Here is a 13128-nt window from a genome sequence, read left to right as displayed (position 1 = left end):
CAGAGAGAGAGAGAGAGAGAGAGAGAGAAAATGTGTGTGTGTGTGTGTGTGAGTTCAGTTGAAAGTTGGACGGGACGGTGCGTGTTTCTCTCAGTGAAAAGACAAACTGACTCTCGGCGTCTCTATACTGAAGCAGGACTATCTACACCGGACTGAAGCGCGATGCCGGTAAATGTATCGGTTTACCGGCTGTGTGATGGTTCAGTACATGACCATGCAGCAGCAGCAGCAGGAGCAGATCAGGATTAGGATCAGGATCAGGATTAGAGGAGAACTAGAGCAGTGGAGAGGACTGCAGGAATGACCGCACAGCGGAAAGCGCTTCAGCTTAAACTCCGGCGCTCGTTCAGCCAGCAGCTCCGCTACTCCACATGCACCGCCTGGTCTTTACTGGGGAAAAAGCGCAGAGACACCAAACTCGCAGGTTGGTGCAGAGAGTTAAAACTCCTACACATACTTGAACTAGTGTTTCACTGGGTATAATGTGCACACCAGCTCGTACCGGGCATGACCGCATGCATGTCTATGTCCTCTTACTGTTGCTATTCATAGACTGTGTTGGTGTCTGCATGACAGGAATGACTGTTTTGCATTAAGGCAGTTATATATTAACATATAATCTATCTATCTATCTCAGTACTAATTTTAATTGATTTTATATACCTCTTTGCCAAGAGTGCGGCATAAAGACTTAATAATTCAAATGATTATACATAGAATAGAATAGAATAGAATAGAATAGAATAGAATAGAATAGAATAGAATAGAATGCCTTTATTGTCATTGCACAGTGCACAACGAAATTTCTGAGCATCTCCTTGACGGTACATGTATGTACACACACACACACATACTGTATATACACATGTATTTACAAATAAACATATACAGATCTAGATACACAAATACACATGTGGGTTTTAAAGAACTTTTAAGAAAAAAAGAAGAGAGGTATTGCACAGTCCCTATAAATTGCATATTATTTTCTAGAATGCAAGGTTTTGAGAGTTTAGTGTTTTTATAGCGGAGGGGTAAAAGCTTTTCAGGAGTCTGGAAGTGTGGATACATATATGTGTCCAACTGTATATGTATATGTTTGATTAGAGCTGAAGACTTCTCTATAAATAAGACTACATACTTGCTTGCAATAAATTGTAAGACATACAGATAAAGCTCTTTATAGATCTCAAAAAGCAGATCACAGATTTTAACAAGCAATGTCACTTGGAGCCATTTAATTTTAAGCAGTTTCCAGTCCCAAGATTATCTGTACAAACAATTTTCCATAAATAAAAAGGTCATAGAACATCTGTTAATTCTACTGTGATTATTTGGACTGTACTAAGAAGTTAAATATATGATAGAATTTGGTTAAACTCAAATTTGATTCAGTAAAGCAGTCAAAGATCCACACAAATTTGTGCTAGAAGCTTTTAGATGTCTATCAAAAGTAAAACTATAATCATACTGCTTTCTAACTTGTAGACCCCCATGGTGTCTCAAATAAGTCTCAAATAAATGCTTTCCCACTTAATGTGAATTTATTTATTTTTCGACGTACATAATCCAACCAGTGCACTTAATCTAACTACTTTACTCTATGCAGGATGAAATGGCTTATTTGTATTCATGAGATCATTTAAGCATCACTGGTTCTCAATTTTTTATTAGCTTGGCCACAGCAGGCAAGAACAGTGGCCAACAGCAAGTCTTGCAAACTGCACACATGAGTAAATGTAAATTTGTAGTAAAAATAAGCCTAAAGTGTATAAGAGTAGACTGCACCATTATATACAGCGTTTGCAAGGTTGAGGGCCCCCAGTAAAGGCTCTCATAGTACAGTATAATAACTCTCATAATATAATCTATATGAGCTTATGGTGAATGTGCATGATCTAGAATGTGATATTACACAGCTGTAGAAGTACAAAGCGATATAATTAACTCACAGGGTCACACTGAATGAATGTCTTCAGAAATAAAACCCAAACAGATACTGAACCATAATGTTATGATTTAATCTAAACTGCATTAAGTGGCTTTAGGCTGGATATTATACAGTATTTAACTGTATAAACAATGCCAACATATTAAATTTAATGACACAGTGTTATTTTAGTCTACTGAAGGGACTGGCAGTGATTTGGGAAATTTATTAATAAATCTTTTAATTCTTGGCTTTTGGTTTGGACGAAAGAACTGGAAAATTGGGCCCTTTATAGACTCCATCTGCCAGTCATTAGGATTCAGAACACCAGTGCCGCATTAGCTTGTTGGCCAGATTTATTTTGAGCTGAGTTATTCCGAGGTGTAGTACAGTTTCCTATGGGGCCAGACAATCTTTGATCTACATTTGCTTAACCATAAACCCGGTGGGATCAAAAAGTTATCGCTTTGTTTCAAGGTAAACATTGATGGAGACACGAGGCTGCAGGCAGACTTTACTTTTATAGATGAGTAATTGTTTGATCCTGTACTGGCTCAGTTCGGTGTTTGAAGCTTTTATTTAATCAGTATTACACTGAAGGGTCACATTTAAAAGGAAAACTAACACCTAAGCACCTTGAAGCTTTAGTTCTTTTTGCTGTGTTGTTTCTCATTTGCTCCGTTCAACTGTTTCATCATCACAAGACGTTGGGTGTGAACACTGGGATAAGGTGCTTCCTTTATGACCACTAGATGTCAGTCAATGTAGGATGATGTTTTTTCTGGCGTCAACAGCTGGCTTTTTACCTCTGTTTACTTTTTTAATGCAGACTTTTTGGTTCTTTTATGATGTGCGTTGTGTTGGTTCTTTGTTGTGACACCAATCAGCCAAAACATTAGAACCACTGCCCAAATATGCATGGCAGTGAATGTTTTGTAACAGTTGTGCATGTGATGGTCATGAATAGGGTGACCATACGTCCTCTTTTTACCTCTTTTTTGGACCTAAAAAATATGTCCAGCCGGGATTCTGCTTTTGTAGTCTGTGTGCGCTATCCTTTGTGTGTTTTTGCACTGATTTAACCTTTCTCTTTTGGTCTCACCTTCTTGCAATTCTCTTAAAAATGCATTTTCTCTTAAAAATGCCCAAGCGCAAATGAAAATTCACAGACAAATTACAGAAAAAAAAAACATTTTAGTCTCGGTCGGGATTCTTTGGAAGCAGAATGCATGACCTGCAAAGCTGACACGTACCTGTACACAGAAAGGACCCGGACCGCTCCACCTGGGAATCGAACCCAGGACCTTCTTGCGCTGATGTGACAGTGCTACCCACTGAGCCACCGTGCCGCCCAAACGCTGAATTTAAAGTAATAAGATTATCTGCTGCCATCCTGCCAAGCGTCCTCTTTTTTGAAAACCGAAATATGGTCACCCTAGTTATGGATATATTAGATGTTGGGCTGTTGGTAGGTATGTGTAGGACACATGTTGAATTCAGCAGATATGATCAGCATAACGACCTGAGTGACTCTGAAAAGGGCTAGATTGTCATGGTCGGACAAGTGTGTTGAAGTATCTCTGGACCAGACGTGAAAAGAACCTGTAAGGGTTAAACATGTCCTTTAAAGCCCTAAATAATAATAGTAATAATAATAATCATCATGATCATCATCATAGCCCACCAACTGTGGTCCAAAGAAGGAGCTCTGATTTGCGAACAGGTTGTTGGGTGATCAAGATTCATTGACACCAGAGAACACAAAGTCTATGGCATCTGGTCCAGACCAACAGAAGAGTTACTGTGGTCAGAGCCTTGCAATGGATGATGATATTCACGCTTTGCGCCCAGTGTTTTCCCAGTGGAACCCGGGTACTTTCTGTATGAAGATTTTTATATCAGGTTGTCACCACACTTTCATCTTCTGTTAAATTTGTATTTTACAGTGGTGGGCTATACTAGTTCTGGTCAGTCTCCAGTACTTAGCCAGACTGTTTATATACACACCAGACAAAGAAGAGCCCAATATGGCTTCAGATGAGAAAGTTCTATTTTTGAACCTGAACCTGATCTATATGAGTATTAACAGTGCTGGCACTCTAGGCAGTTTTGGCAGTGATCGGAGCATAGCATCTTTTGTGTAGTCTGCCAGAAAGCCAGTGGAGTATAAATAGATCTAAATGGGTTAAATGCTATCTTTGTTTTCAGCAGTAGAGCCAGTTAAGGTGAGTGGAAATACTTTCGGCTGGGAGAGGCAAGGAGATGATGCATGAGCCGAGAAGGACAGATCAGCCTTATTTAAAGCCTTTTATTTCTTCCACCAGCTACTTTTACCAAATATAGCCACATTAAAGACTTGAAAGGGATTGTCTGGAGAAATATGAACCCGAGTAAAATGATTATTTTTGACAGTTAAAATGTGTGTTTCAATCATAGTGGAATTTAGGGATGGCTGTGAAAATATTTGCGCGTCTGCCTTCACTTAGTAAAAATGCAGAGCACCTGCTGGTCCTATCTGGCTCACGAAAAGACAATAAAAAAGAAAGGGCTACGTTAATTTCTATAAATGTTCTCAAGACACATTAATAATGAGTAAAGAAAAAGCTGCATGATGGATTTGTAGGGGATATGAACAGAAAGATGATGTATTTGAAATCTCACACTATAATAAATAGCGTTTACTAATTAGTGCACTAGTTGTAGTGTTTGTACAAACTATTTAGTACCAAAGAAGCTGTCTGAATGCATTTATATGTACTGTAGTGTTTACCATTGAATGCCCTGGATCTAGTTGGAAGGCTGGGGAAAACATTCACTGTGTTTATAATATTGATCAACATTCACTCTCAAACATGATTTATTACGGTAGAAGTAATTTTTTATAATCTTGTTTAAAGAAGCTTTAAGGGGAAGAAGAATTTTATGTGATGATGATGTGAAAGCAGTGGTGCATCAGTGGCTACACGCTCAACCAAAACAATTTTTTGCTGATGACATTAAAAAGTTGGTACGAAATTCTGAACTCCTCGGTTCGAAACTCAGTGTTGCCACCGGTCGTCTGGGTGCCATCTAGTGGGCATAATTGGCAGTGCCTGCAGCAGACACATTTCTGCTAGGGAGGGATGACCGGACTATGTGGGTGGGGTCTTCTAAACGCTGTGTAAGGACCCTGATTAGCAGATAGAGAGGCATCTGTGCAGAGTGCATGGGTGAAAAAGGGTTCCACTAAGGGCTGCGTGCGGGTCGGAGGAGGCGTGAGCAGCAATTTACCCTCCTCAACTTCAATCAGGGATCCTCCAGCAGTGAAAGACAAATTGACTACACTAAATTGGGAAAAAATGCATAAATAAAAGAAGAAAGAAGAAATATAAAAAAAGAAGTTGGTACGACGCTGGGAAAAATGCATTGGAAGGTGAATATGTAGAAAAGTGATGTCATTTGTTTTGAAATTCTTAATAAATAGAGTCTAAAAAGTGCAGAAACTGTTTGAAGAACCCTCGTATATATATAGGATATATGAGTTGATCTTTACTTTACAGTTTTGTGTTCCTGCCACATCCAGTACATAACTGTAACAGTGGAATGGTACAGTTATTTGATGTTATCAGATGTAACATTCTAACATTTCGAATGCTGTTTGTTGTTGCAAGGTGTGTGTGTGTGTTTGTGTGTGTATGTAGGTGTGTGTTGGGGAGAGACAGAATGTGGAATGTACATTCCTTGGCAGTAGGCAGTGGGCCGCTTTGCTCTGTTCTCCTCTCCACGCCTGCATACATTCATTCTTGGAGCTGTCGAGCTATTTGTCATTTTCTGCTGTAAACACCAGAAGAGACTTGGCACAAGACTGGACGTGTGCACTGCGAGTGGTAAAATTTATGGCAGGTTTTAGTACGATGGCAAAGCTTTTTCATTTGTGTACGTACTTTTTTGATTAAGCACTTAAAAGCTTTTGATCCGCTTTGAGTCAGCCAGAAGAATTCTTCTTTCTTTAACATTAATCATTGTCTAAGCATGTCAGCATGGCACCGACTACGCTAACGAGTTATTCATTTAGAGATTAAAATGCTTTAGCCAGATGAAGGAATATGAAACCTGATGATTTTAGGTGTCATGGTATAAAGAGGCACAAATGCAAAATCCATCCAATAATCTGAAGCATTTGCAGTGTTTTGTACAAACTGAGCTGTACAGATTTTTACAAAATCCTAAATAAATAAATAAATAAAACAGTGGTGAAATATTACAGTATTAGCGCAGCTAGAAAGTGCTGTTATTTGCTGTTATATATGAATTACGAGCATCTGAAAAATTAAACTAAGGTAATTAATTGCTTATAAGAATAAGAAATAATGCTTAGCCAAGCTATGAGGGTTCTTCAGAAAGTTTCTGCACTTTTTAAACTCTATTTATAAGGAATTTTAAAAACAAATGACATCACTTCTACATGTTCACCTTCCGATGCATTTTTTCCAGCATCGTACTGACTTTTTAATGCCATCAGCAAAAAGTGTTTTTGGTTGAGCGTGTAGCCACTGATGCAGCGCTGCTTTCACATCATCATCAGATGAAAACCTTCTTCCCCTTAAAGCTTCTTTGAGCGCTCAACAAGGTGGAAATCAGATGGAGCTAAATCCAGACTAAGCGTCTCTTTCAGTCTCTCAGACACGACCAATTACTCCTCCTCCCACCCTCACCGTTTCCAACCAAAATATAAAAGTGCGGAAACTTTTTGAAGATCCCTTGTACAAGCAGCACAAAGGTTTCTGTTTTTCAAAAAATTCAATAGATAGACGTGAATTCGGATCAGCTTTTGTTTCAATAATACCAGCTGTATGTCTTACACAGATCTGACCTTAGATCAGTAGGAGTCAGCGACTGAGCGCACTAAATGTCTCGTCAAATCAAATGAACACTTAAAATGTGAAGTGAATAATTCCCCAGTGAACGACCTTCTGCTCGAACCCGGCAGCGATTAGTGTGCATCTGCTTCACTAAACCACGCGGGCACAGACTGTACCTTGTTTGTGTGCTCCAGCTTTAGATCGATAAATGATATAATTTGTGATTCTGACACAGAATGGGCGTAAACACATTTAAACTGTACGAGTGGAAAAACGTGGCCCGCGCCCAGAGATCGGTGCCAGGTTGTGTGTAGAATATAGGCTGATTCAGGTATAACAGGCTGCTTAAAGCAGTGGAATCAATCAGGGTCTTTGTGTGGGTTTGCAATAAGTAGTACGTGCCAGTCAGGCAATGAGGAAAGGGAATGTGTTTAACTTGGTGCTGTGCCCACAGCACCCTATTCACGTAGCGGTATAGTCTAGTTTTGTCTGTAAATGGAATTTTATAGAAGTAGCAGGACTAAAATAACTTTTTTAAGAACACTCACTGAAGGAACACCTTTACTTGTTTCAGCATTACTGCTCTATGACATGTGCCGTGTACATGCAAATACCATAGTCAATCATTTTAACACAAGTAGAAATGTTAACACATCTAAGCTAAGGTCAAATGTTGGAGGGGTCAGTGAGTGTTTAAAGTCCAGGTGTTTTAATGCTTAGCACCCTTGACCCACAGCAACACTAACTGGAATAAAACAAAACAAATCATACAAGTGTAGCGTGGGTGGAATCTCTCATGGTACAAAAGAGTGATCTTTATGTGGTCATTTCAGCTATAACAACAGCCACTCTTCTGGGAAGGCTTCTTACAAGTCTGTGGGAATTTGTGCCTATTTAGTCAAAAGAGCATTTGTGTGGCTGGGCAGTGATGTTGATCAAGAAAACCTCAAGTGATGTTCCAGTTTATTCCAAATTTGTTCAGTAGGACTAAAGTCAGGACTCTATGCAGGACACTGGACGTTTTTTAAATTGAGCTTTTTTTTATGTCCTTATAGATCTTGCTTTGTGCACAGGGGCGCAGTAATGCTGGAACAGAACGGGGTTATCCCTAAACTCCAAACTCCAGTTATTATTATTATTATTTTATTTATTTATTTATTTTTGCTAGTTATAACTTTTTATTTCATTTAATTTTGTGTATGTATGATTTGTGTGGATTTTGCTAATTTAAGTTGTCCTCCAGGCCGCCCAAGATGGGTGGGTCTTTGCTGAGTCTGGTTCCTCTCAAGGTTTCTTCCTGTCGCCCTCGGCTTGCTCAAAAGAGATTTTTGGTCTGTTGGTTCGGGAGTCTGTAAAGTTGCTTTGAGACAATGTCCATTGTAAACAGTGCTATACAAATAAAATTGACTTGAATAATTGACTTGACTAAACTGTTGCTGCAAGGTAGGAAGCCAAATAAATTCCTATATATACATTTTTTTATTTATTTATTACATCTGTAGCAAATCGTGTGGCTAAAATATATAAATTAAAAAATTAGAAAGGGCGTCTTAACAGTTTCGTCCATATAGTGTATAAATACATTCTTTTTATTTACATTTATTAATAGAATCCTCATCGTTCCCATTTAAATTAGTCCTAAAATTGCATAAGTACACAGTAACCTTTTCCCACTCTCTTTATCTACACACACATCTCCTGAGCAAACTTGGCACCTGTGTGGAGCGTTCAAGCAGCCGGCTTGTTCTTTCAGGCCAGGGTGGTGTCTCAACTCACACTGTTTTTCTTTGCCCTCCCACAGCCCTCACGGTTCTCCTCCCTTTTTCTCCACACTGTCAGCTCACAAGCATTCCACTGGTATTTATATTTCCCTCCCGCGCCTAGCCGGGCTCACACAAACCTCAGATTCAGCACGACCTGAAGGGACGGCCCTGCTATTCTCAATTATTATTGGCTCCCCTTCAGTCACATGGCTGAATGGGAGATGAGATTTGGACCCTGCCACTTTTCCTGGATTCTGTCGAGCTGTTCAGTTCCATATCTCACACACGCAAAGAACTTGGTACTTATATACTCGGCCAGCTGATTTGTGTGTGTGTGCGCGCGCGTGTTTGTTTGCTTTGCTGGGAGAAGGGTAGTTTTGACCACTGAATGGTGTAGCCATGTTCAGGGAGCTTTCTGAGGCTGAGAGCAATGCGTGTTTTGGAAGTATGACTCCAGAGACACAGGACATCTACCTGAGGATGGACCACCACCGGCGACGGTCCGGATACAGGCTGGGACGTATCATCGCCCGCCAACAGCTGCTTCAGAGAATATCTGCAGGTAATGAGGACCGTGTGGAGTTCTAAAAGCTTGAGGGCAAAGTCCATGTGTTGCTATAGCGCGTGTTTACATTGTACCTACACAGGTCTCAGTTAAAAATTTACTTTGCTTTAGCAACGTTTGTGTCAGTTTCACTAAAACCCATTTTGTGTGTCGTTAAGTTCATATGAAGGAAACTGACATGCACAATTATAAATAATCACTATTAGTAATTGTGAATGTCAGTTGCTCTGGATGCTGTACAGTCGTTTCATTTGTTTTGCTCATTTTTGTCAGAATTTCAGTTTACTTCAAGTTAACAGTCTGAAGAACTGACTGTTGTTTGAGTGTCATTCAGCTTATTTAGAAGGAATTATCATTAATAACATCAGTGATTAAAATATGTGAATTCAGCAGTGATTCTACAATAAGGCTAAAAGTATGTGGACATTCCTTCTCATGATTAAGTTCAGTTAAGTTCAGCCAAACCATTACTATCAGTTGCATAAAATCATTTATGGAGAGAAAAGCATGAAGTCAACTGAGAATATCAGTAGGAGGAATGTATAAAAATAGAAGTGAATCAGAAGTGAGTAAGCTTTTTTTTTCATTTGTCATCAAAACATTTGTTGAACAAATTTAGCACAGAATGGAGTCATTTTACGTCTTTTAGACTGAGCTGTTAGATTTCATCAACATCCTGGTATGATTCATTGTGAGATTTGTTAGACGTCACAGTGTCTATAATAAAAAAACGCTATTATAGCTACTAGGGATGTAACGATACACTCTACCCACGATGCGATGCGATTCATGATAATGGGTTCACGATACGATTTTTTCCAGATTTTTTAAACAAAATTAAAATTGAAGACAAATTATGACAAAGTTTCCCTTTATTGTTTCTCTTTAAAAAATTAAATTAAATACTGTATTTGTGCTTATCTTTTATTTATTTAAATATTGAATACCCTTTTATTTTTGAGGTAGGTACAAACTATGCAAAACAATGCTGCACATTTCCCTTTTTGTGTAAAAAAAACTAAACTAAAATTTTAAAACAAATCCCACATTATATAAATAAATGAATAATACAAATAAAGAAAGTATCCTCACATAAATAAATTTGGCTGGAAAATTCCAAACCTGGCAACCCTGTAGTGACGTCAACCAGGCGAGGTGAATAGCGCCAGTGCCCTCTGCTGTTTAAAGTGAATATCGGTTCATTATACATGTAAACAGATTTGAATCGTTACACATGCGAATCGATTTTTAACTGTCTTGTGGTGCATCGTTACATCCCTAATAGCTACTAAATATAAGCTAAGTATAGCTAATGTAAGCTAACATTGTTATCATTACACTCCATCATGATTACTTTTGATCAGGTTTGGTTTTTGTCATTAACATTTTTATCAAATACTTTAAAGGGATAAATACACACTTGTCAGCCAGCATGCAAGTGATGCAGTGGTAAAATACACTATCCCCGAGATTTGGGGTTTGAGGTGCTGTCGGCCAGCCGGGCGTCTACACAGATATGATTGGCTATATATGAGGGGGCTATGTCTATGTCCCGTGTTTTGAGTGTGAATAGTTCTAAGATTATTAATAAATGCATCTTTATTGTTAACTAAATCATCTTGTTTTTGAGAGGGCACACTTTTTTGGAGATGGGTGAAGCATTTTAAACTCCTCACTTACAGTGACTGATACCATCACCCACACTACTTGCTGTGCTGTTGATTGTCCAGCTTTATTCACAAGGACTTTCCCTCCGTAGACGTTAATATTTAAAACACATTCCCATATAATTAATGTCTAACTGTGGTCAGCTTGCAAAAGTGTCAAACCGCCCTCTGGTCATCAGGTTAAGAATTTAAACGAGTCAGGCTTGGGAGTTTCTCTGAATGTTTCTCTGAGTGTTGGCACCTCGGGCCGTTGCATTTAACACAATAGTGGAGGACCTGAGCAAACAGCGTTTGACCTTCCCGAGTAGCCCTTCAGCTTTGTCCAAATCAGCATGGAAGCTCACCTAGGGGGATGAGCACGTATGACCAGGGTAGTTTGGAGCCTCCCATCCCCCATTTAATGCTGAAACATGCATATTTGTGTAAGTGTTCCTGCCGTCGATTTTCACCAGTTCTGAGCCCACTTATAACTAGGGGTCTACTAAATTCATGGAAAAATGTGCTTAATTTTCCACAGATTTCACTGACTGATTCTTACAGAAAAGTGCCACATCTCATAAATAACACTCATAAATTGAATGACAGAATAAATAGAAGCTACAATACACAGCACAGCTACCTTAACGGTTGGGACGGTCTTAAAATGTGTCTACAGAATTGTGTCTTCATGTGTCTACAGAATTGGTTGGGAGTTTTCCAAACTCAGTTACCCGAGTCGGGTTTTTAGCTGCTTTACTTCGACATCTTGGACATTTTGACTAAGCGATTGCTAACTGAATTGCCGTAGGATTGCTAAGACCGCCTCATAGTGCTAATTAACCAGTAAACGTGAGACACTTAAACGCTACAGGCCTTACTTATAAGGTATTATAGTACATGAGATGACAATACGCTATGTTTATATTACTAACTCAGCTGTCTCTGGTCAAGGTGTGAAGAAAACCTAAAGTTTTACCATGTATCGAGAGGAAATGTTCCCATGTGGTGAGATTTGCTCCTAGAAAGACTAAAAACTCATGCTGAAATGATCCAAATCCCAAAACTGGCATATTGGAAATGTTCTTTAGAGGTGTATGTCAACTTTTGACTACATTGTAGGGATGTAACGATACACTCTACCCACGATGCCAATGCGATTCACGATACTGGGTTCACAATACGATTTTCCCCCAATTTTTTAAACTGCAATTGAAGACAAATTATGACAAAGTTTCCTTTTATTATTTCTATTAAAAAAAGGAAATAAAATGAAATACTGTATTTGTGATTATCTTTTATTTATCTAAATAATGAATGCCCTTTTATTTCTGAGGTAGGTACAAACTATGCAAAACAGTTTTGAATTAAGCCCAATTTGGCTGAAAAACCCTGAATCTGGCAACCAGGCGTATAGCGCCAGTGACGTCAACCAGGTGAGGTGTATAGCGCCAGTGCCCTCTGCTGTTTAAAGTGAATATCGATTCATTTTACGTGTCAAATTGATTTGAATCGTGGAATTTTTTAATCAGCGATTAACTGTCTTGTGGTGCATCGGTACGTATTATAAAAACATATTTACAGCAGTTGTACACCAGAGAAGTGACCAGCTATATAAATGGAGCCATACAGCGCACATGCTTTATCAGTTCTATTGTCGTTTATTTTTTGACCAGAGGCGTACGCTGGAATGCCAGGGTCCAGCACGGGCATGTGGTACACATTCAGTAGATCTAGATTTTATATGATTGTGGACAAAAGAACACGTGGGGTCTTGTGGTAAGAAGATTGTGTCAGTGGTATCACAGATGTCTGGATTGACATCAGCACAAGGAATGTAGATCAGTTACAGTGCAGAAATCTTAGTTGTTTGCTCGTTATAGAAACCCAAGAGAAATATTCCATACCAGTATAATAGTACGCCGTGCCGTTACTCGAGTGTAAGATTACAGTGATTTCACGGCCATACTGTCTCACATTGTGTGCGCTGCATGCTTCACATTTTCCATGGTGTTTTTTTAAGAGCAAGCATTCTTTTATTCACATGAAGCATTGTGTTGGCATGTCAAGATATTATTGGTCAAACAGACTCTATAAAGTATGAGGTATAAAAATACAGTTGATAAAAGCAAACCCCAGAGTCGTGGTGGGATTGGGGCCACGTAAAAACACAAGTACATCACAGCTCAAAAGACACTTGACTTTTAAGTAATTTGAGTACACCTAGGGCTGATTTTGAGTAGTCAAACCACCATCTTTTGGTTGGCTGAGGCCCTGCGATAGACTGTCATCCTGACCATTGTATTTATGCCTTGTGCCCACTAGTTTCCAATGGAACTGGATCCACCGCAGCCCTTCCCATAACCAAGTGGTTGATAAAAATAAAGTG

The 13128-nt window shown here is 39.0% G+C and overlaps 1 protein-coding gene across 2 annotated transcripts in view; it reads left to right on the top strand.

Annotated features, from left to right (window-relative positions):
• The first annotated feature begins 329 nt into the window (after nt 1-329).
• The window catches only part of stard13b (StAR related lipid transfer domain containing 13b), a 49052-nt gene continuing 36253 nt past the window's right edge, over nt 330-13128 (top strand). The window contains exon 1 of one of the 2 annotated variants that reach the window (XM_063016311.1): nt 330-424. Coding sequence is in view for 1 of the 2 variants with exons in the window: in XM_063016312.1 (XP_062872382.1) it covers nt 8979-9093 (115 nt within the window). In the remaining variant the exon portion in view is untranslated. Of the gene's footprint in view, nt 425-8973; nt 9094-13128 lie in introns of those variants that run through there. The other variant, XM_063016312.1, reaches the window with a different exon arrangement.

Source organism: Trichomycterus rosablanca, chromosome 20, assembly GCF_030014385.1.
Source record: "Trichomycterus rosablanca isolate fTriRos1 chromosome 20, fTriRos1.hap1, whole genome shotgun sequence".
NCBI classification, from domain to species: Eukaryota; Metazoa; Chordata; class Actinopteri; order Siluriformes; family Trichomycteridae; genus Trichomycterus; species Trichomycterus rosablanca.
Note: the sequence above shows the minus strand (reverse complement) of the source record. Positions and strands in the feature narration are given on the sequence as shown.